Genomic DNA, 23,301 nt, shown 5'->3' on the forward strand with positions numbered 1-23,301 from the left:
GTCGATTCTTACGCAAACATCGTCGAGTTGAACTATGGTAGGATCTGATACTGTGAACAGGGTAGATTGGTGTGAGTGTTTTCGGGACATAATCTCTATACTCCTGGAGACGAGTAACCTGACGACGCTCCACAAAGCATTGGTGTTCTTGATTATTGGGCAGAAAAACGCCGGACGCGACAGTTCCATCGCGCGGCGCGTTGATTGACGCGAAGGCGGTGTATAACACGTGATCATGTTAAAGTGCTTTTCTCGCAAGACCTCTGGACCCTAGAGCAACCATACTGTCGGCCGTGTTATTTCATTTGATAGCATTCCCTTCGTACGTGATTGCCATACAAACACACCAAGTATCCAATCTCCAATTTTCTTGGTCAAAATGACTTTTCCCCCGCGTTGCGGAGATGATTCTGGGGTAAGAAGCAGCTTAGGCAGAGTGTACGGTAAGTTCAGCTGAGGAATTCTTCATGCTATCCTTCCATTTGTACTATTGACATCTCTGTTTATAATTACCTGCCTACCTAGGTAGGTAGGTATGTAACCATCCGACTGCACTTATGAAGCTTCATTTCTGATACCCAGGCGGTAAGCGAGCAGCTCAGGGGTCGGCAGAAATACCCCGCGATGCTAAGCAGAAGTCCAGCTCTGTATTTATTCCCGTCATCACCAAACACCACAAACCAACAACGGGCCACCGCCTTTCAAACGCCACACCAAGAGCCGGCCGACGTCATTCATATCCTGTTTCGCATGTATTTCTGACAGCTGGCTGCAGTGATTTTGAAGCATCTGCGGTATTGCGCAATTGATATATTGGGGTCTGGGAGCAGGACATCGAGCGCAGTGGGATAAGAACAGCTGAATAGTTCAGAGGAGTGGCTCGAAGAAGGCGGCAACGTCAGGAAGGCTATATCGGCGACCTCGAACTTTTGCAGCGTAGTATCGAACTCACAGCAGTATATCCTCAACCCAGCTGCAGTTCTTCCTACTCTGCGGAGGTATTCCATGAATGAGACTCTTCAGCAGAAAGAATTCCGCCGCATCCTCTACCATGTCGGTCTCAACACCAAGGACGTCATCTTCGACTGCCGAATTGACAGGCACTGGTACAAATCCCACACAAAATTGCGAGTATGAAGCTGATGATTTACAGCGAAGCTTGAGGACCTGACAAAGATCATGGCAAATCTCAAACAAGATCTCACGGATATCCACCTCCTTCCACATCGTACGCAGCCCTTTCCTTCGAACTAGACGGACACCGGGTCTAATATTGTCCATAGAGAGGGATGCTTTTCTGGAGCAAGTGAAGGTTTATGGGAGGGACCCTACCAACGCGGATCCAATCTTCACAAAAGAGGTAGGCCACAATTGAACCAAGCATTGCGTGCTTGCACATTTGCATTCTCGAGTTGCACATTTGGCTAATCTTGGAACGCGAAGGGTCTAGAAACTTTGGCTCGACATGCCTTCAATAGCGCATCTCAAAATACGGCCCTTAATGCCTCACGATGCCTGGCAAATGCGATGCTGTTACGGCCCGAGACTAGACAGATGATTGTCGATCAGGGTTATATTCCGAAAGCTTGTACGAAATTGAAAATCGACAACAGAGATAACGAGTTCGTGGTCTCGAGAATTATATTCCTCGCCACATATGCGCCAGAGCTCGACATTGCGAGGTTAATAGACGATGAGAAGTTGGCGGACAACATGTGTCTGAACATGAATCGGCATGCAAAAAGATACTCGGCTTTGAAATCAGGCAAGCCACAGGATCCGATGGCTGACATGGCTTTGACCGAAACGCTTAAACTACTCTTCAACATCACAAGCAAATGTCCCGAGAAAGTCGACAAGTTCTCTCCGGCTCTGCACCATGTCTTGACGGTTCTAAGCAAAATGCCCATATCATCTTCTGCACCTCTTGAAAATCTAGTGGCGACGGTTCTAAATGCACTGGTCAACTTGGATTTTGACGGGAAGAATACCACGATAGTCTTCCCGAAGAGTAACCCCGCGATTTACACTGATTGCTTTATTGAGATTCTAGACAAGGCGACCAACGCATACAAGGACGATGAATTGGAGTCACTTGTCTCTCCTTTGATTGTGGTGTTACAGAAGACGTACGAGGTCGCTCCAGTTGAGATCAAGTCACAATTCAGAAAGTCGATGTTGCCGTCGACGACAGATAGGGAACAGCCGCTGGGTAGAGGCCAAACACTTCCATCGAGACTATTGAGCTTGTCGACAAATCCCGCCACTCCTACGCTGCGAACTACGGTATCGGCATTGCTGTTTGAGATGAGTGACAGAGATGCAAAAAAGTTCGTTCAGAATGTTGGTTACGGTTTCGCTTCGGGTTTCCTCTTCCAACATGGCGTTACGGTTCCCGAGAATGCGTTGGAAGCGTGGAGTAATGAAGACGATACGCCGTCGGCGGTGGCGACCACCGAAAGACCAATTAATCCAGTCACGGGACAGTTCTTGGACAGGGAGGAACACGTCGAGATTGATATGACTGACGAAGAAAAGGAACGCGAGGCGGAAAGGCTATTTGTTCTTTTTGAGAGGTCAGTACCGTAGCACTGTTTTCCAGAACGAGATGCATGTATACTAACAAAAGCAACAGGCTGAGGGCTACTGGGGTTGTCGATGTTCAAAATCCAGTCACCCAGGCTCGTCAAGAGGGACGCTTTGAGGAGTTGCCTGATGATTCGGATTAAAAGTATGAACATGTGCTGTCGGCTTTGTTGTTTTCATATATACCCAGGTAGGAGAGATTTGCACAAATCATGTCAGTGCTTTTACATGCTTGAGAGCACTGGTGCACGGAGTTGTCAAATAAAAGTTCGTATATGTAAACATGCAATACCAATTCCTTTTCGATTAAGACTTTGTACTTGTACATAATTTTCGGTTATTGATTCTACTGGATGCATGATGGCTTTATTTCTTGGACTAGATGCATCGGATGTAATGTTTCCATGATCTAAAACCCGTGGTTCACTCCAATGCGGGCAGCTGCCTTAGCATTTTGTTTGACCAACAGCATTATGATGAAATTCTACATGCTTTGAAGTCATATAGCAGTGGCTTTGTATCACCTACAAAGACACACCTTCACAAAACATCAGACCAGAACTTAGAGATTCGAATTCATTCCCCATCCGAAAATGCGATCCCCGATACGAATTCCTCGTGGGTAACAGATTAACTCACTCTCACAGGACAGCTCTTAACGATTTTCTGTCGAATTTCTAAAAGCAACATATCTCTCTTTCACTGCATGCAGTACTTATATATTAAACATAATGCGGCAGTCGCTTAGGCGTAACGTAATTGTGAAATATGTGTGAAGCGAGGTGAGTTGCACGGTAACCTCGTAAAATCGCCCAACATTTTACGAACACATCTGATCAAACCCAATCCCACTATTTCATAAAATATTCGGAAGGAAGTATCAACGCCTCCAGATCGAGTTCTTCTAGATCGAGATGTTTGGCATTTCCAGAAAGAACAATAAAATTCCCGCAGAAGTCAAGCTTTTTCTCGGGGGACTCAGCGGGCAGTCAGAGGAGCGTTTTTGGGAATTCACAGTCTACACAACATACTCTGCCACCGCATCAACAACTGATCACGAACCACTGACTGGCGATGCACTCGATACAGCCGTAAACTCGCGCTTTCAATCATACATTCAAGCATACCTACGCTTCAACATCGAAGAGCCATTCGATCTCAAAATTCCCCTCAAAATCGAGTTCATCCGACTCCCTAGGGCAACTCTTGATGGAGCACGAATGCACTTTCGGGATAGTACCGGTTGGCCAGTTACCTCTGAGCTCCGAGAACAAAGATGGGACGAAGGACATAATAGCATGCGCTACAACTATCTCATCATCCTCGACGACGAAACATTAACCACATTACTGAATGCGCCACCAGCCATCACCACGCTCCCGAATACCGAAGACTACTTCCAAACAACCAAACAAGAAGACAACATCGTGATTAAAATCGTGGATGTCCATTACGACGAATCATGTGATGGAGAAGTTCTCGCTATCAGTTGTCGGAATTTCACGAAGGGCAGTTCGGATTGCGTTACGTGTTATGGGTATATCAAGACGACGCCGATTTGGTTGCAGTCGCTCTGGGTCTCGTTGAGTGATATGGGGTTTAAACATGTTTTTAAGCATAAGGATGTTGTTTATAGGGGTGGTGATTTTTGATGCTTGTTGGGATGACTTGAAATCACAGTTAGTTGAGAGCAACAATGGTATGTTTAGGATGTTTAAGGAGGGAGTTCCGCTCGGTAGTCCTCTCGCTCATAAGGTAATGCTTGAAGATCTTTATGGCTAGGATAGTGATCACCTGTGTTTGTTGGAAACTCGAGAGCTTTGACTGAGGAAGTGTATGGCCTGATGGAAGACTACTCCTAAAAGTTAAGTGGCAATGCTTCTCTCGAACGGTAACTTGAGATTAGAAGAAGTCTATAAACATACAACAACGAAATAGAGAGGTTTTGCAACTTATGGGATTATGATTGTATGATTACGAGTTATATAATTGTTATTATTTTCAAAATAAGAGGTTTTACAGCTTTTGGGACTCGGTTCGTAATTTAGTGCGTAAGAGACTGTTTCGACCCGAATAACTTCCTAATTAGGACGATTAGATTTAATCCTAAATAAATCCCATAGGACTATATAGTCCTAAACGCGATTTTGGGATTATAAAGTTCTATCGGAGCTCCGAAAGAGAGAAAGTATAAATTACATAAAACTATAGCGCTAAACCATAATAGGAAGTTAAACGGTAATCCCAAAATCTGCAAAACCTCTCTAATGGAAACGATTTTGACTTCCAGTTCTCACGTGCGCAAAAGGATCTGTTGAAGCTCTGCCAGCATTATCCTCGCAGATAACATTACCAACACAACCACGCTCCGGCCTGGATCCGTGCCCCAATCGTTACGGCACAGTGCTCGGTACTGTCTCCGCTAAGCATCCTGACCACCGAACCACAACATAGATTGGCCTACGAAAACAAGGCCCAGATATTTCCGAGTTTCCATAGATTGAAATGTCCCAAAACGTAAAAAACGACCCAGTCAACTGTCATGTTTGACATAAGCCAACCGAGCCAACATCTATCACGGTGGGTATGGCCGGCGAGCAATACAAGCGTCAGGAAAAGGGTTTATAACCTCGGGGGATTCCCACTCGTTTGGTTTTCGCTCTTGGATAATTTTACATCGTAAAGCTATGGCGTACTCCATCTTTGGACTGCTCCTGGTCCCTCCTATCACATTTGCATTATGGAATCTCCAATGTTTATGGCGCAACTATCGTCTTGCCCAGAAGATGAACATCCCTATTGTCATTTTGCCAGCGGCCGGAGACAATCCTGTTTGGATTCTGACATGTAAATATATTATCGCCGTTCTGCGTTTTATATTCGGAGAAATCGATATGGTCAAATATTCGTATCCGGGGTGGGGAAGCGTTGTCAAACACCGAATGCATGAGGAGTTGGGTGATGTTGTTGTTCATGTTACTCCGGCGTATAATTGGTTATACATCTGCGAGGCCGAGGCGATCAACGAGGTATTCAAAAGAAGCAAAGATTTCGACCGACCTCCGAATCTATTAGGTGGGTAAGCCCTTGATGTTTTCAATAGATTGAGAGGTGTTCATTGACGTGGAACTAGCTATACTGGATGTTTTCGGTCCCAATATCTCGACCGTAAGTCTGACATCACGTCAAATCTTCTTGACTGCGAACTCACCAATGGCAGGCCATAGGGGCTGATTGGCAGCGGCAACGTAAAGTCACATCAGCACCATTTTCCGATTCCAATAATGCTCTGGTCTGGACGGAATCTGTGAGCCAAGCCAAGCAAATGATTGATTACTGGGTTTCCTTTACCAAGCCAGTGCGAACGACCGACGAGGATACACGGACGCTTTCGCTCCATGTTCTTTCGGGCGCGGGGTTTGGAAAGCAATACTCGTTCAGTAGTAGTGCTGAAAAGCCGAAAGAAGGTCACAGGTTCAATTATCGTGATTCTATCGCCCTCGTGTTAGAGAACTGCGTTCTGATCTTCATTCTTGGTACAAAATTACTTGCGAAGCTAGCGGGCTGGCCCATATTTGGCCGATTGTCCAATGTTGGACAGGCTACGATTGATTTCAAAGACCACATGACGACAATGCTTGCCGAAGAGAAAGTAGCCATTGCAGAAGGAAAACCGCGTGCAGCAACAATCACTAATTCTTTGATTCGTGCAAGTGAGCAAAATGGATCTACCAAAGACGAAGGATTCAAAGGGTTGACGGAAGATGAGATTTACGGCAACATATTCGTCTATAACTTCGCTGGACATGACACAACTGCTACAGTGTTTAATTGGGCATTCTATCTTCTAGCTGCTTACCCAGAAGTCCAAGATTGGATGTTTGAGGAGATTGAGGCTGTTTGTGGTAATGGAGATTTGGCAACGATAGAGTTCAAAGATATTTACTCTAAACTTCCTAGATGTTTGGCAGTAATGGTGAGCTATTAGTATCTGAACGAGCAGCGCAAGACTGACATACTGGTTAGTACGAGACCCTCCGACTGTGGAATCCATTACAAGGAATCTGCAAATCAACATTTCTCGAACCACAGCAGCTGACGATTGGAAATCAAACCATCACGATTCCCCCCGACACGCGAATCATTCCAAACGTCAACGCAATCCACAGTTTACCGCGATACTGGGGAAAAGACAGTTTGGAGTGGAAACCCTCGCGATGGACTGTCAATTTAAACCCTGAGCCTACCAAAGAAGGACATACCAAACCCGTCGAAGGATTCTTCGCTCCCACCAGAGGTTCATATCTCGCCTGGTCAGACGGTCTACGTCCATGTCCTGGGAGAAAATTTAGCCAAGTGGAGTTTGTCGCAACGATGGTTGGAGTATTCCAGCACCATAGAGTCGAAGTTGCCCCTGAGAAGGGGGAGACGTTGTTTGATGCTAGAGAGCGTGTTAAGAGAGTTACGGAGGATAAGATGGTTGTTATTTTGCAGCAGATGAGAGATCCTAAGAGTGTTGGATTGAGATGGGAAGCCAGATAAGGCTCAGGATGTATCGTGATAGCGTTAATCGAGCGAGAATTGATTCTCGTAGAAATTACCAGAACATCCGCGAAATCTAGATTCTTGTGCTTTTACTAGTCTCGATTTCATCTCCTTCGAATACGAAATGTGATGTATAGTTATATTTCACGTACACGTACTTGTTGGGTGGTACAGCCAACAGCACCGTAAAACGATTTCAGAAAGTATACCTTTTTTTTCATATATATATGAAGCCAGTTCTGCGGACTTCTTCGAATCGACTTTTTTTCAATACTCCGCGCAGCCAATCCCCGAATTGAGTCTGCCGGTTTTCGATGTGTTCCCCCTTTTCTTGTTTTCAAGAAAGTATTAGTTTAAGATTGAAACTACTTTGGCTCAATTCGGTACATCTCGCTTAAGATTGCTGAGTCGAAACGAAAAAAGTTGCAATTGGCACAACAACTCGTTTTATTTCAACTATCACTCTACATCCCTTAGCGTTGAGGTCGTGGGATTTGGTTATCACTACAAATGAAACTCCTGACCTTGAATAGCGTCGTTTTGAAATTTGATGGTAGAATCACCAAGGTTGGTAATATTAAAGACAATTGTCTTGAAGCTTGACAATACAGAGTTCTTGCGGATCGTTACGAACTGCGTACGTGGAATTTTGGCAGAGTGTAGGATATTTCAAGAAGTGGCACGACACCTCTTTCTAATAAAGTTCGTCAAAGTCCTCTGACTTAAAGCGCAGGATTATATTCTTGTACACATTATACACGTAACTGCCGTTTTTCGAGATGGTGGGATTATTTCTAAGCCCAGAACGATTGGCGCTTCTTGAGTTTCAACTTCTTTAAATATGAACTGAAAAACGCGTATTGAATTTTGTAAAGTTACAGGGTGGGTAAAATAGTGTGAATGAAGTTACACACTCTTTACTGCATTATGTTATAGAAAAGTCATGTACATTGTTCCAGCCATCTAAAGATTTTGCAGCCATCTGCACGGGAGGCCTTGGCAGCAACTCTTGTAGCTTTTTATTGACCAACAAACTCGTTTTCTTTAAGCCTCTAAGCCACTCTCTGCATCATGCGCACGGAGCTGACCCAAGAAGAGCGGCAAAGAACTGAAAACAGAGAAAGGAAGCTTAGGGCTCATGCAGATGAACTGAGATGCTTTTGGCCCAGGCACTCGCATTAATACTTAATATCACCTGCTTGTATAAGTTACAGCTCTCCTGTCGTGCCGCCCATCCGTGAGCTTTTCGAGCCATTTTACTCGGCGCAGAACTGTTTTATCGTGCAAACACTCGCCAGGTCAGAGCCTTCCTATTACGCAGTAACATCCAGTTGTATAACGATGCGCCCGCTCAACTTCAGCATCTGGTCGTCATTAGCTTGCCTTAGTACATCTACGCTGAGGCAAGGTGTTCTAGATCCAAAGTTAGCTCAGATTACACCCCCTCCGCGACTCGCAGAAAGAGCAGAAGGTATTGAAAGTGCTTCGGTACCTAGCAGCGTCTGCGGCTATCTCAGTGGAGAGTACAGTCAGTCAGGAAACTTGATAAATCTTAGGAAAACACTAACTTGAACGAAGAATCTCCAATTGCTTGTCCTTCTGGATTGTCATGCTCGCGATATGGAGGATATCCTGGTCAATTCAATTGCTGCAATTCAGATAAATGCTATAATGACTATACCCAGTGTATCGGAAGTCGCGCTACTGGTTCCTTTTCAAGTTGCTTTGGGTCTAACACCCGGTGTCTCGATTGGTTTGTATATTTCGGCACATTTGTAGGATATCCTGGGTCACTGACTTCACCCACTAGTACCGGGATCAGTAGTGAGTGTGTTTGGTATACACTGAGTTTTGGATACGGTGTAGACGCCTTCGCTCGATCTGTGGGTTGCGGTACGACTGCGACAAGCTTTACAGTTCAACCTACTGCCAAGAATGCTCCAGCAACAACAGTCAACTGCGTCCCTTCTGGCTTTGTCGTTGCTCATTCGACCGAACCATGCGCAACTCAGGCCGTACTCCTAATTCCATTGATTGTCTCCAACGTGGTTGTTGTAGCCGTGAATGTCGTATTGAGTCGTTTGAAATTCCAGAACAAAGTCAAGTTCTGGGGCGAGCCTTCGACCGTAGATGACAAGTGGGCACCTTGGTCCGGTTTGACAACCGTTCCTCTTGTTGTTGTCCAAGCTGTCGCATCTGCAGCTTTAATCCGCGCTGGAGGGTATCTCGCATCCTGGGTGGATTTGATTCTTCTCTGGCTTCTCCGTCCGAGAACGCTTTGGTTCATCATGTTTTTGTACGGTGCTTTGGGCAACGAATACCAGCGGAGCGCCACAGACTATCTGTTTGCCGATGGCATTTTGACTTTGCTGGGCATACACCAGTGTTCCGCAAAAGGTAAGGTATACCAAGGTACCTACCTGACTCAATTATTTTTGGTACCTACCTAGGGCTTAAAAAATTGGTAAGGTACCCTACCCGAGTATGCCTAGCTAGGTATCGGGTTATCTTAATTTTATAATATATAGTAGTTATAAGGTTATATTATAGTACGGCTCGCTATCGAGCTATAATAGTACGAACTTCGGCCGCCGGAATATAAGGGACTCCCGAGCCGAAATACCGGGATTGTGATCGGACCCTTTGTTTATCTTCGGCGCCGATGCGGTCCGATAAGAATAAGGTATCGGGTAAGGTACCCCGGGTACCCGACTTTTTTTCGGATACCAAACCAGTCTACCTTATAAAAGGTAAGGTACCAACCTTTTATTGCTCTAGGTATATACCTTGGTTACCAAATGCGGAACACTGGCATACACATAGCTGCATGGCTGTTGGAGGCAGCTCATAGTAGTTATGCATGTGCTAATGAAGGCGGAAACACTTTCAATGATTATGTGCTAGATTTTGGTAAGATCTTACATTTGGAGACTCCGGCAATGCAATGGGGGGTCTCAAAGTCGCCTTGCACATGTGTCTTGCCTTCTCTGGGGTGGATTTGTTCATTTTTGCAGCCTTTTGTGTGAAAAGGAGGCTCAGTCGAGGGTGTGCAATTGGCGCTGGCGTTTGGTCTATGGTGATCTTTGGAATATCGTGGTACTTTTGGATTGGTACGTACTATTACGTCTTGATAAGAACGTCTAACAAGAGACTTACAATTACAGCTTGGACATCATTTGCTGAAACCGATTTTTGTGTGTCAAATATTGGCGCACTAGCCGCAATCCATGCAGCGGTACCACTCTTGAATGGACTATTCAGAGCTTGGTCGACTTGAGCATTTAAGAGATTGGCACCTACTACTCGATCCTCCGACAAAACTTGGACTCCAGTCCCAACGCTCGATGCTGCCTAGATACATACCAGTATGAGCAGAGTCTTACAGGCTATAGACTGACTTTCCACGGGAAGTGCACTCGCAATTTGTGAGATCTCAGGACTCTTTTATGTCTTTGGAAAATGAACTTTTGTTTTGGAAAGCTGATTCGGTTTAGATATCGTGAATACAAGGAGTTCTTGGAGAGCTTATATACGTACTACAAAGTAATTTCACAGGCTAATCGCCAAAAATAGCTACCGACTTCCCTCCCGTGTCAAAGGCCTTGGCCTCAGTGATACGTAAACCCCTGACTTCCCCCAGCCACTGCGTGATCCACCAGAAAATTGAAAAGGAAGACTGTCGCACAAACGCCGCTGTGTGCAGTAAGCCGATTTTCCACGCCATCCATGTTTTGCTGTGGGTCACAGAGCCTCAGGTGAACCTTTATCACCTCTTACGTAGCAAAATGAGCACAAACAGATGTGCTTCACTGGCTGTTCAGCTAGCTGGTTATGTAAATTGGTGACAGGACCATGGCATCACCGACGATAGCTCTGGCAGACAACAATTGTGAATAGTTCCCAGGCAATGCCGATTATCAAAACAGTTCGTAATGGTGACAGACTATAAAGGAGTTCGTCTTAAGAGGGAAATCACATTGATTGCTCAAGTTTCTAGAAAACAGATCTCAAACGACGACCCTATCACTATAGCCCATCCAATATTCAAGATTGAAGAAACGTCAAAGCAAATGAGAATGAAAAAGTCAGTGAACTGGCCGGTAAGCCCAAGACTGCCCCCCATCGAGACGGAAGAAAGGAGAAGCCGTTTATCATATAACGTGATAAACGGGTGACGAGTTTTTAATAAGATCTCTCCTTCCGCCAGGCTCCTCCTAGATCAACCTTATTGAAGCTCACGACAAGTCACTCAGAGCTGCTATACTCTATTTAGAAGTTTTCTTATCCAAGCTTTGCTTGTCATTGTAAGGCGGAGGGGCATCTTCGGTCTCGACTTCGCGATTCTGCTCTGATAGTACCAGTTTTGCCTTAAGGTCTGCCTTCAAAGTTTTTACGTGGCCCAACTTTTCATCGTCGCTCCACCCCGGGTTAGTCCAAATTGCATATTCCTTATTTAGATCTTTTTGCTCTTGTTCGTACTTAGGAATACTTCCCTCTTCTCCAAGTTTGCGTGCGTTGTTGATGTCGTTCCTCAATTGGGCCACTTGATCTTTGACTTTATATCTTCTGTTGCGCACATCCTCATGCGCTGAATCTATACAACCGTTAGTGACATAGAGCTAGATCATTGTGGGTTGCGTACCCAGGTCAAGGTCTATGAGTCGCGTGAATGTGATTATATCAAGCATCAAGTTCGGCACATCCAGGATCCTGTCTTTTTGGATGGACCAAGCACCAATAATAAGATCGTAATGCTCGTTGGGAGAGATGAGAAAACGTGTATCGCGAAACACGCGAGTACTCTTCTTGTGGTACCAGGTTAAGTTTATTGCACCTTGGGGAATGAGCCGATGTCCAGTTACGCTAGTGGCCCCGGCTTCCTCTTCTTTGGTCAAGGGAGCGATGGCGGACTCTGGATACCCAAGCATTTCGATGAATTTTCGTGAGACGATGTTGCCTTGCATGTTGCCAGTATCGATGGTGCATTTTGCTTGCACTGCGATTTGGTGCTTGTCCTTGTCCTGGCGAGTTGAAAGTACATAGACGGGGATAGTCCATGGCGACGAGTCACCATTGGGCTACGTAAGATTTTGATCAGCCGCTATTGAAGTCATGAGCAGTGTGGCACAAATCACCTCTTCCTGGATCTGCAAAGACCGCTTCTTCGTCGGAAGGCCAACCGAGAAGATTCCCCAAAAGCGATCAATCAAAGTGTGCTTGTGGTCTCCGTCGAGTACATCCTGGCGGGAATCTTTGGACGACGCGGGGAAAGGGGTGGCCATCGTGCCAGAAATGTTGGAGGAAACGAAACAATTCTGCACTGCTGGTTTTTTAGAGATCACATAAGAGTGACGGAACTTGGGGGCCTACCCTTTGGTGCTGCTGAATCATGCATGCTGTTGGAAGTTCTCAGTAGTGTCTAAGGTTTCTTTCAGAAGTGGGTGATGGATTGCACTTGGGTTGGATTGCCACTGCCTGTTTATACTCGGGTTAGACTAGGTGCTGGACCAGAAGGAAGCGCCTCTTCGCTTCCTGCTTCCACATTCGAGGTTACACGGAGAGAAAATGGCTCCAGTGACGTGCTTGACACTGCTTGTACAACCCCTTTCCCGCAGTCACGCCCCCTCTCTTCGCCCGAGTAGGCACATTGCTGTCCCTTTTTGTCATTGTCTTCTCCGGCGTCGTTGAAACAACGGAGAGGCCGTTAGTGATGGCAGCCAATTTTCGCGATGTGGTGACCAGAAGGTAGTAGATAGGGGCGCTAGCTGAACCGCCAGTACGTGAGATGGGTCAGCACGTTGAAGCCACGGCGTCCAACCAAAACCATGAGCAACGCGCCGACGAGGCTCTTCACGGTCTGCGGCGAAACATGATCAGCCCAGAGATCCAAAGGCCCTCCCGCACAGCAGTGGTGTGCCAATATTCGAGTTTGCAATCCAGGGTTTCCTGGTTGAGGCTGAAGGAACTGCCGCAGCCCACCTGTTTCGAAACCGACCTTGAGGATTCGTCAACGGTCGGCGAACTCGGCGTATCCCTCTGGTTATTATTGCCACGCTCAAGTGGGAATATAAGATAGAGCTATGCAATATCCTTTGAGTTAGCCGTTGCATGTTAAAATTACGGATGGGACGCACGTCGACAACGAGCCCTCGGGTTTGAACAACACTGGGAAGCGAGAGAACCACGGCCATTGGCCCTCATACTTCGTTTCCAGAATCTAGGCCAGCGCCTTGGGGACAATGGTGCTGGATGGAAAACACCATGAAAGCAAAAGTTTTGATGGAGCGTTTGACGCTCGAACAAGCGCTTCTGCGTTCTATTTGAATCGTGAATCAGTCTGAGTTCATCTGTTCCGAGCCTTTCATATATGTCTGTTCAGAGCTGACAAGGCCACAGTCCTACAGGTCTTCGCGAGGCATCGAATGGGGCTGCGTTTTGGAGCCTCGCGCTTTAGATAATGTCGTCTGCATTACTCCTGTGGTCATTCACGAAACGCAGCACATAACCTTGCAAAACCCTTCGAGCGGTGCCAGCGCATCGCCATTGATACTTGAGATGTGCTCCATTCGTAGCCAAAGATGCAGCAATTCTCGGAGCCTGCCTGGACCTCTTCTTTCCAGCCTATCTTATTGATCTCTAACCCACCATCGTGCGAGCCCGGTCACTTGATGGTTCTTCCGTTTGTAACTTTCTATCTCATGTGAGCGACGGAGTGGCAGCACAGCATGAAGAGCAAATGCACTTCAAAAGTAGGGTGCCATTTCTTGCTCGCATAAGCAGTAAAATGTACCACAACCGGATGGTCCATTGGCCTATGCAATATCAGCAGGCCGAAGAGTCGTACGATATCTGGAACTTCAGATATACACAAACCATGTGAACGATGACAGTAGCACTTACTTGATCGACTAACACAATCACGGTATCTGGCCCAAGAACGGCTTTAATTTGAGACGAAACAATGTGTTTTTACCTCAGCTATCCCCTCTTTTTGGGCAGTACAAAAATTTAAGATCTGAGATGGCCATGATCGGCTGCATACTGTTGACGAATTAAAAACATGGTCTCGGAAAAGACAAGGAGAAACGCTCTTACTTGCATACAACCCTATATTGCAGCATGCAATTAATATCTCAGCGACTGATTTAGTGTTATTGCCTACCTATACACTAACCGACTTGATGTGGAAGGCTTAGATTGCGACATTTCGGAGAGTCAAAATATGCTGCGCGGTCTGATAAAACTCCCAACCCAAGTCCGAAAATTGGTCTCTCAACAACAGATATACTATCTCTTAGGATTTCTTCCGAATGTAAATCCCTAAACTCGATTGATGTTTCTCTTTCCTAAGCGCTCGAGACGAATAACATGGCTCAATTCGAACTACAAAATTCACGCCATCCACCTAGTTATCCACGATCGTGTCATCATTGCGGGCACATCGTTCGTCAGAGAAACCCCGAAAGTGATCCTTTACCTGGATGGCCGATGGTCGCAAAGGTCATCGTAGACCATCCTGGGCTCGAGGCGTTTGAACCTTTCAGAGATTTGAATGTCAAGAGCTTGCTCTACTACCAGGCTGAGCTCGATATGCTAAGAAAACAACTCCGAAAGATGGAATTGAAAGACAACCAAAACCCTCCTGTCTCTAATGGTGGTCCTCTGGACTGTGCGGCAAGTGTGGCAGACTTGTTGGACACCAAGTGTCTACCTGAGGGCAGCCGGGCTCAACTTGACTTGATTACAGAAATACGGAACGTCTTGAATAAATACAGTGCGTTGTCTAGTAAGTTTTGTACGAGTTCAAACATCACTAAGCTGCCTCCGCAGACAAGGCTCTTATACAGTACTCTCAAATTACTGCATTCCAAAAAGCTGATCCTTTTAACGTCGAAACTCTCCGGAGTTGGATAAGAGACGAACAATGTGGGGATATGTCTATTGTAGGGCCTGGCTCAAAAACTTGGGGCTCTTTTGATTCTGAACGTGACTTGGTGGCCACCCAGAAGCCAGCGATTCAATGGCAATTTTTACGACTTTTATGGCGTCTTGTCTGGCCGAAAAAACTCGATGACGGACAAAATACCCTCATAGTTCCTCGCCCAATTCAGAAAGTGGACGGTCTTACTCGCTGGGTGGCTAATGAATGGGTACCTTTCTGTGAAGAGCTCCGCCGGGCCAGACGCAAGCTTCGTGACACAGATTTCTGGCGCACACTTTGCCAATGGTGGAAGGCAACTAAGGAAAAGTTACATATTGACGGTGAAGTGTCGGAGGAGCAACAGAATACTCCTTGTTCGTGCCACGTTCCGAAACTCAACACGTTCTCCGAACGTCGAATGCTAGTATTCACCTCGTCGGTCGCGACTGCTGTAGCTTGCGCCCTTCCAATAGCCGCCATATCAGTGCTTTCGACACTCCATTCGAATGCGAAAACGCTCGGGATTATTGCTCTCTTTACTGTGGCCTTTGCGGGCGGTCTGATGTACTTGGTTGGAGGATCTTCGAGGGTGGAAATATTTACTGCCACTGCTGCGTGAGTGCTTCTTTCTTGACACAGACTACGGACGAAACCAGGCGTTAATGATTGTAGGTTCTCTGCTGTTATGGTAGTGTTCGTACAAAATCAGAATGGTAACCCGGTAAGCGTAGGGTAATGGTACCAGCGTTATTTGATGTTAATTTCGCGATATTTCCACCAAGACATAAGGTTGGATAGCAGAGCCTACGTCAACATAATTATATCGGTAACCGTGTACGGTGTTCCTATACTCCGCAGCAGAAATTGTTATTCAATGCTCCACTAATTCAAACCTTTAGTTCAAGCGCCTGATCAATTATCTTGCCAGCAAGAATACTAATGCTAATACTCGGATTATGTAAATCAAACATACTAATATTAATTTAAAATGCTTGAGGAAACTATTTCCGTAACTCGGCCGCAATCAAGCTATCTACACTATAATCCGCAGTAGACTTACTCGAAGAAATACTTATATCTAGTAAACTTAGTACTCTCTTAGAGTACTAAGTGTTTTTGTTAGCAGAGTACTAAGTTATCTTTAAACTACTTAGTACCCTCGATTTCTACTATAGGACTCTATACTAATAATTTTATATAAGATACTATAGCTAAAGAGCTATATATAGAACTAAAAATTACCTAATTCGGTTAAGTATAGCTTAAGTTATAAGGGTTTTAAGTTAGAGCTCGGCCGGAGCCTATAACTCTAGGTATTACGAGTAGCGTCGGCCTTAGCGTCGTAATACTCCTAGAACTAAAGGTCCTAGGATTAGATAAGGTTATAGAAATTAAGTAGTTCTTAGAACTATTATCTAGTAGTTTAATTTAGTTAGTATTAGCTAGATTTAGATTAGCGAATAGACCTCGGTTTTAGGCGGTATTACGTAATAATTAGAAGTTTAATAAGTTTACTTAGTTTACTATTAAACTTATTAAACTCGTTAAACTTAATAAACTTAAGTAGAATAAAAAGTTCTATATAATAATTATAATTTTCTTAGATAGAAGCTTTATACTTAACTTACTATAGTAATAGTATATTATCTATTTAACTTACTCTTATTATAATAAATATACCTTTAAGTATATAATCTAATAATCTTATATATACTTACTTATATACTAACTTAATAAAACCTCTATCTATAGTATATATAATACTTAAATTATTATACTTTAAGTACTTATTCTAAGTATATCTTAATTATTAATAATAGCTTTATCTAGTAAGAAAACTATCTTACTACTTAATATTAGTCTAACTACTAGTTATATTAACTTTACTTTTACTACTAATCTAACTTAGAGAAGTAGTAAGAAAGCCGATAATATTAGTATACTAAATAATAATAAAAGAAATATTATAGTTAAAAATATAGTACTACTTAAAGTAGTACTATCTAAATAATATATAAAAGAATACTTAAAATTAGAGATATTCTTTATTTAGACTAAACTTTACTTTACTTTTAATAAAGACTAGTTTAGTAAAGAAAAGTATAAGGTTCTATAGGCCTTATCTTATCTTAAAGATACTACTTATCTTTAGATCTAACTTTTTAATTAAAGACTACTTTAAATATAATAATAAGCCTACTAGTATAATAGTAATAACTTAAAAGATCTTTAGAGATTTTAGAAGTTTTAAAGTAAAAATATAATAAATATTTAGAGATATTAATACTAAAAGAATAGCTATATATAAGCTATTAGCTCTTATCTAAATAAGCTTTATAATTTACTATACTATAGAGTTCTAATATTATAAAAATAAGACTAGATAGAATACTATAGCGCTACTTAAGATCTTATAGTAAGAATTAAAATATTACTTTAAAGAAAAACTAGTATACTAAGAATAAGTTTACTATAATATAGTAACTATAATTAAAGAGGTAGTTAAACTAAATAACTATCTTTATAAGTTTTATAAAAAACGTAGAAAGTTTAATAATTACTATAAGAGATACTATAAGTAATATAGTAATACTAAGTAATTAAATATAGCTTTTAAGAAAACCTTATAATAGAGATAGCTCTTTAATAAGAAAAGATAATAATATTAAAAGAAAGAACTTTATTATAAGTATAGATAATCTAGTTATCTAGCTAGCTTCTACTATAAGAAAAGCTATAAAAGTCTAAGAAAATAGTTTAATACTATATACTAGTTAGTAATAATATACTATATAGCTCGAACTATACTAATATTAGTATAATTTAGTACTAATATTTTATCTTCTTATATAGAAACTTAAGATAATATATAACTACTAGTAACCTAGAAATATTATCTAGAGAATAGCTACTACTCTATAATTAACTTTAAGAACTATAACTTATTATATTCTAAATAAAGAGAGGTTAAACTAAAATAAAAAGAGTACTAGTACTTTAATAAGGTTACTAAAGAGAAGAATCTTTAAAAGATAAAATATAGCTACTACTTTATAGAAACTAATTAGACTATTAAGAAAAGTATTATAAGCGATATTATTCTTAGTATTATAATACTTCTAAAACTAAAAGTCTTAGAATTAAATAAGGTTATAGAAATTAAGTAGTTTCTAGAACTATTATTTAGTAGTTTAATTTAGTTAATATTAGTTATAATTAAATTAGTAGATAGACTCTAGTTTTAGACTCTATTATATAATTAGAGAAGTTTATTAGTTTAACTAGTAAACTTATAAAACTAAGAAAAGGTTTACTAGTTTAACTAGCGAACTAGTAAACTTAAAGAAAGAGAATTTCTATATAATAATTATAATTTTCTTAGATAAAAGCTTTATACTTAACTTACTATAGTAATAGTATATTATTTATTTAACTTACTCTTATTATAATAAATAGACCTTTAAGTCTATAAGTAATACTTTATCTTTCTACTTACTATATACTAACCTTATAATACCTTAGTTTACTATTAAGTAAAGAACTAAATTATTATACTTTAAGTATTTATTCTAAGTAGTATTATAAATTATTAATATAGTCTCTCTAACTAAAGAAACTATTAGTCTAACTACTAGTTATATTAACCTTACTCTAATAACTAGTCTACTAGAGAAGACTAGAAAGAGAAAGTAACTAATTTAAGATAATAATAATAAGAGAGATAATATTAGTATACCTAATACTTTACCTCTAGTTATAGTTGAAAATACTATTAAGAATAATAAAACTCTTAAAGTTACTCTTTTAAATAAGTTTAATAGTAAGTAAAGTAAGCTTAAAACCTTTCTTTACTAGGTTAAGGTTTACCTTAGAGTTAATAAAGATAAGTTTAAGTTATCTACTAAATAGAGTATATATATAGCCTTATACTTAAGAGAGAAAGTCTAGAAGTAGGTTTAACTATTTTTAAAAGACTTTTTTATATATTAAACTACTTAAAAATAAATAGTAATAATCTAAAGAATCTTTAGAGAAATAAATAGATTTAAAGTAGAAATCTACTATATATTTAGTAATATAGATACTAGATAAACTATAGAAAGAAAGCTTCTAGCTCTCTATTAGATAAGATCTACTATTATCTATATAACTATATTCTAAAGATATAGATATTATAAGTAGTATCGGCCTTAGTATTATAATACTTCTAAGACTAAAGGTCCTAGAATTAGGTAAGATTATAGAAATTAAGTAATTTCTAGAACTACTATCTAGTAGTTTAATTTAGTTAATATTAGCTATATCTAGGTTAGTAGATAGGCCTCGGTTTAGAGTACTATTACGTAATAATAAAAGTTTAATAAGTTCGCTAGATAAACCTATTAAACTAGCTAGAAGTTTAATAAGTTTAACTAATAAACCTATTAAACTTAAGAAAAGAAAGTTTTATATAATAACTATAATTTCTTTAAATAGAAGCTTTATACTTAACTTATTATAGTAATAGTATATTATCTATTTAACGTACTTTTATTATAATAAATAGATCTCTAAATCTATAAGTAATAATTTTACGCCTACTTCTTAATATACTAACCTTATAATAACTCTAGTCTACTCTAAGTAAAACTAAATTATTATACTTTAAGTATCTATTCTTAGTAAGTACTAGATTATTAATAATAGCTCTAAACGTTACTAGTCTAGCTAAAAGTATTATAAGAACTCTAGTACTACTACTACTAACTCTAATAGTAATTAAAGTAAAGAAGAGTCTATAAATCTCTCTACTAAATAAGTATAATAGAACGCTAGCTAACCTAGAATAGTTTATTATAAAGGCTTAGCTCTATATAGGTTTCTATAGAGATAAGTTTAAAAATAAAATAGATAAGGTTTTATTTCTAATCTTATACTTTAAGAGAAGAGTTTATAACTAGATTAAACCTTATATTAGTAATTACTAGAAGAATAAGACTTAAGCGAGCTTAGTATCTATAGTTTACTTCTAGTTTATTAAAGATTATTTTAAAATACTAAAAGACTTTATAGCTAAAATAAGAAGAGCTTTTAGAGATATTAATATTAAGAAGAAATTAGAGTTAGTTTTACTTAAGCTTATCTAGACTAGATTAGCTATCTATTATAACGTTAATTTCTAATAAACCTTAGCTCGATTAGAACTAGATAATAAGGCCTTAAGAATATTATTCTATAGAGAGTTAAAGAAATTTATTAAAGATAAATTATTATATATAGACTCTCTTAAGACTCTTTATAAGCTAAGTAAAGCCGCTATTAAGATTAATAACTAAGTATATAAGCGCTATATTAAAAAGAAAGAAGTATATTCTTACTATATATAACTAGTAAAGAACTACTATAATAATCTAATAGAACTTAATATAATTAGTAGAAGAGAACTTAATACCTTAAAGAAAAATAGAAAGAAGCTTTCTAAAGAAGAGAAAATATATTAAAGAAAAAAGAGACTTTACTTTAAATATAGAAAAGAGAGTTATATAGCTAGTTTCTATTATAAGAAAAAACTATAGAAAGGTTAGAAAAAATAGTTTAGCTCTACTAGATAACTAGCTATATTAAGTAAGACTACTCTACTAATAGGTAACTAGAGTAAGTAAGAAACTACTAAACTTAGTTCTACTATCTAGAAAGAATTTATAATATCTCTAATAAATAAAGAATACTAAGTAGAAGATTCTTTATACTAAATAGACTTAAAACCTAATAGCTCTTCGGTATACTAATTCGAAGAAGTAATACTAAAATCTAGAGAATTTTAGTACTTCTAGAGAACTATAGAAGAGAGAATTATCTAGAAAGCTAATAATAGTTAAAAGTTTACTAGCTAAGAAATATAAGAAGAGAAACCTATAACTAATATATATTATAAAGTATTCTTTATAGATATAAAAAGAGTTATATTCTAGTAGAAATATACTTAAAAGATAACTATTAAGCTACTTAAACTACTTAGATAGTTACTTTACTTAAATAATCTTCTTAAACTAAAAGATATATAGAAAATTATTAGTAAAGCTCTAGAGAAATATATCTAGAAATAGATCTTCTTTATTAAAGAATAAATAGATAAGTTTACTTAGTAGAAGGCTCTAATCTCTAATACTTATACTCTACGCCTTAGTATACTATACTAACTATAAGAATAAGTAATTTAATACTATATATAGACTAATCTACTTTAAGATATAGAGGTTATAGAAATATTATTAGACTCTTATAAGCTCTATACTACTAGAGATTAGAGATAGATTATAGTTAAAATAAAGATTAAAGAAAAACTAATTAGAGTTATAATTAACTTAGAAGCTAATAGAAATTATATTTTACTCTATATAGTAGATAAGTTAAATATTTCTATAATAAATATTTACCTATACTCTCTAAAACTAGTAGATAGATTAGATTATAGTAATAGATAAGTTAATAAAGTAACTATTCTATTAAAATTATTCTTACTAGATAGATATAAAGTTAATATCTAGTTTAATATTATTAAGATTAAAAACTATAAGGCTATATTAGAAATAGCCTAGATCTAAGAGTATAACCTCGAGATAGACTAGTATACTAATACTATAACCTATAGAAGATACGCCTATAAGAGTATATAGGTTTAACTATAAAGCTAAAGAGAGGTTTATACTACTTTCTCTAAAGAGTCTAGATATCTTAAAGAAATAGAGAGTTCTCTATAGGTTACTATTAATAATAGTAAAGAAAAATAAATATCTATATAGTATAGAAGATTTAAGAAGTTATTTAAAAATATAGAAGACTTTTAAGCCTTATCTAAATACTAACTATAGAATTATAAGATTAATCTAAAAGAAGAAAGATAACTATCTTTCGAGAAATTAAGATAATACTAGTTTAATATCTTTAAGATATTAAAGAAATATATCGATATAGTACTTAAGAAAAAATAGATTAAACTATCTAAATTACTAGCTACTTTAAATATACTAGTAGTAGTAAAAATAAATAATAATAAAGAAAGACTTTATAAAGACTTTTAAAGACTAAATAATATTACTATTAGAGACTAATACTCTTTACTAAATATATAGTATCTATAAGATAGACTAGCTAAAGTAAAAATATTTATAAAACTTAACTAGAGAAATACCTTTAATCTTATTAGAATTAAGAAAGAATATAAGTAGATAACTATATTTATTATACTCTCTAGCTAGTATAAATATATTATTATACTATTTAGATTAACTAACGCCTCTATAATATACTAGAGATAAAATAATAATATTCTATAAGAATATCTTAATAAGTTTATTATCTATTATCTTAATAATATTCTTATTTATTTAGAAAATAAGAATAAGTATAAGAAATATATCTACTTAGTTCTAAAAGCTTTAGCTAAAGTAGACTCTAGACTAAAGCTAGAGAAATATAAGTTTAGTACTTAGAAAACTAAGTTTCTAGAGTTTATTATTAAACTAGAAAAAATAAATATTAATCTAAAGAAGATCTAATAAATAAAGAACTAGCTAGAACTAGAAAATATTAAAGATATCTAGTTATTTCTAGGTTTTAGCAACTTTTACTAATAATTTATAGAAGAATATTTAAAAATTATAGAACTACTTACTAATCTTACTTGAAAAGATATACTCTTTCTTATAGAAGAAAAGAAGAGAGCGGCTATATAGAAATTAAAAGACTAGTTTACTATAAAACTAGTTATTAGAAGTTTTAGTATTAATAAACCTAGTATAGTCGAGACTAATACTTTAGATACTACTATAAATACTATTTACCTATAACTAGACGAGAATAGAAAGATATACTCTATTATATATTACTTTAAGAAATACTTACTAGCTAAATAGAACTATAATATCTATAAGAAGAAACTTATAGCTATAGTTAAAGTACTAAGATATTAGAAGATTTATCTTTAAGAAGCTAAATTCTCTATTATTATTCTTATAGATTATAAAAATCTATAAATATTCTTAATAATAAAAGAATTAGATAATTAATAAATAGTATAATAAATTAAAGAACTCGCTTATTTTAATATTATAATTAAATATATAAGAGAAATAAATAATTCTAGAGCTAATACTTTAAGCTATTAACTAGAATATAAAGAAGATAAAATCTATAAAAAATAAGCTATTCTTAAAGAAAATAAGAATAGAAATCTTATCTTTAACTCTAAGGTAATTACTACTCTTACT

At 38.3% G+C, this 23,301-nt stretch overlaps 6 protein-coding genes across 6 annotated transcripts; 5 read left to right on the top strand and 1 right to left on the bottom strand.

Annotated features, from left to right (window-relative positions):
• Positions 1 to 1,051: 1,051 nt before the first annotated feature.
• GLAREA_13048 (ARM repeat-containing protein) lies at positions 1,052 to 2,729 on the top strand (the record flags this gene model as incomplete). The annotated part of the gene is made up of 5 exons (XM_008084527.1): positions 1,052 to 1,106; positions 1,154 to 1,228; positions 1,284 to 1,360; positions 1,444 to 2,576; positions 2,636 to 2,729. The coding sequence occupies 5 exons, from the start codon at positions 1,052 to 1,054 to the stop codon at positions 2,727 to 2,729; spliced, it is 1,434 nt and encodes a 477-aa protein (XP_008082718.1).
• A 771-nt stretch (positions 2,730 to 3,500) lies between these two features.
• Positions 3,501 to 4,238, top strand: GLAREA_13049 (uncharacterized protein; the record flags this gene model as incomplete). Its single annotated transcript, XM_008084528.1, has 1 exon — positions 3,501 to 4,238. One exon carries the CDS (start codon positions 3,501 to 3,503, stop codon positions 4,236 to 4,238), a length of 738 nt encoding a protein of 245 aa, XP_008082719.1.
• Positions 4,239 to 5,273: 1,035 nt separating this feature from the next.
• Positions 5,274 to 7,128, top strand: GLAREA_13050 (Cytochrome P450; the record flags this gene model as incomplete). The annotated part of the gene is made up of 4 exons (XM_008084529.1): positions 5,274 to 5,661; positions 5,720 to 5,754; positions 5,807 to 6,562; positions 6,613 to 7,128. 4 exons carry the CDS (start codon positions 5,274 to 5,276, stop codon positions 7,126 to 7,128), a joined length of 1,695 nt encoding a protein of 564 aa, XP_008082720.1.
• Positions 7,129 to 8,751: 1,623 nt separating this feature from the next.
• Positions 8,752 to 10,408, top strand: GLAREA_13051 (uncharacterized protein; the record flags this gene model as incomplete). The annotated part of the gene is made up of 3 exons (XM_008084530.1): positions 8,752 to 8,888; positions 8,942 to 9,528; positions 10,296 to 10,408. 3 exons carry the CDS (start codon positions 8,752 to 8,754, stop codon positions 10,406 to 10,408), a joined length of 837 nt encoding a protein of 278 aa, XP_008082721.1.
• Positions 10,409 to 11,396: 988 nt separating this feature from the next.
• GLAREA_13052 (uncharacterized protein) lies at positions 11,397 to 12,413 on the bottom strand (the record flags this gene model as incomplete). The annotated part of the gene is made up of 3 exons (XM_008084531.1): positions 11,397 to 11,725; positions 11,774 to 12,209; positions 12,267 to 12,413. 3 exons carry the CDS (start codon positions 12,411 to 12,413, stop codon positions 11,397 to 11,399), a joined length of 912 nt encoding a protein of 303 aa, XP_008082722.1.
• A 2,086-nt stretch (positions 12,414 to 14,499) lies between these two features.
• GLAREA_13053 (uncharacterized protein) lies at positions 14,500 to 16,267 on the top strand (the record flags this gene model as incomplete). The annotated part of the gene is made up of 3 exons (XM_008084532.1): positions 14,500 to 14,917; positions 14,962 to 15,667; positions 16,264 to 16,267. The coding sequence occupies 3 exons, from the start codon at positions 14,500 to 14,502 to the stop codon at positions 16,265 to 16,267; spliced, it is 1,128 nt and encodes a 375-aa protein (XP_008082723.1).
• Between the last annotated feature and the right edge of the window lie 7,034 nt (positions 16,268 to 23,301).

The sequence above is a fragment of the Glarea lozoyensis genome (genome assembly GCF_000409485.1).
Source record: "Glarea lozoyensis ATCC 20868 chromosome Unknown GLAREA20, whole genome shotgun sequence".
Taxonomy (NCBI): domain Eukaryota; kingdom Fungi; phylum Ascomycota; class Leotiomycetes; order Helotiales; family Helotiaceae; genus Glarea; species Glarea lozoyensis.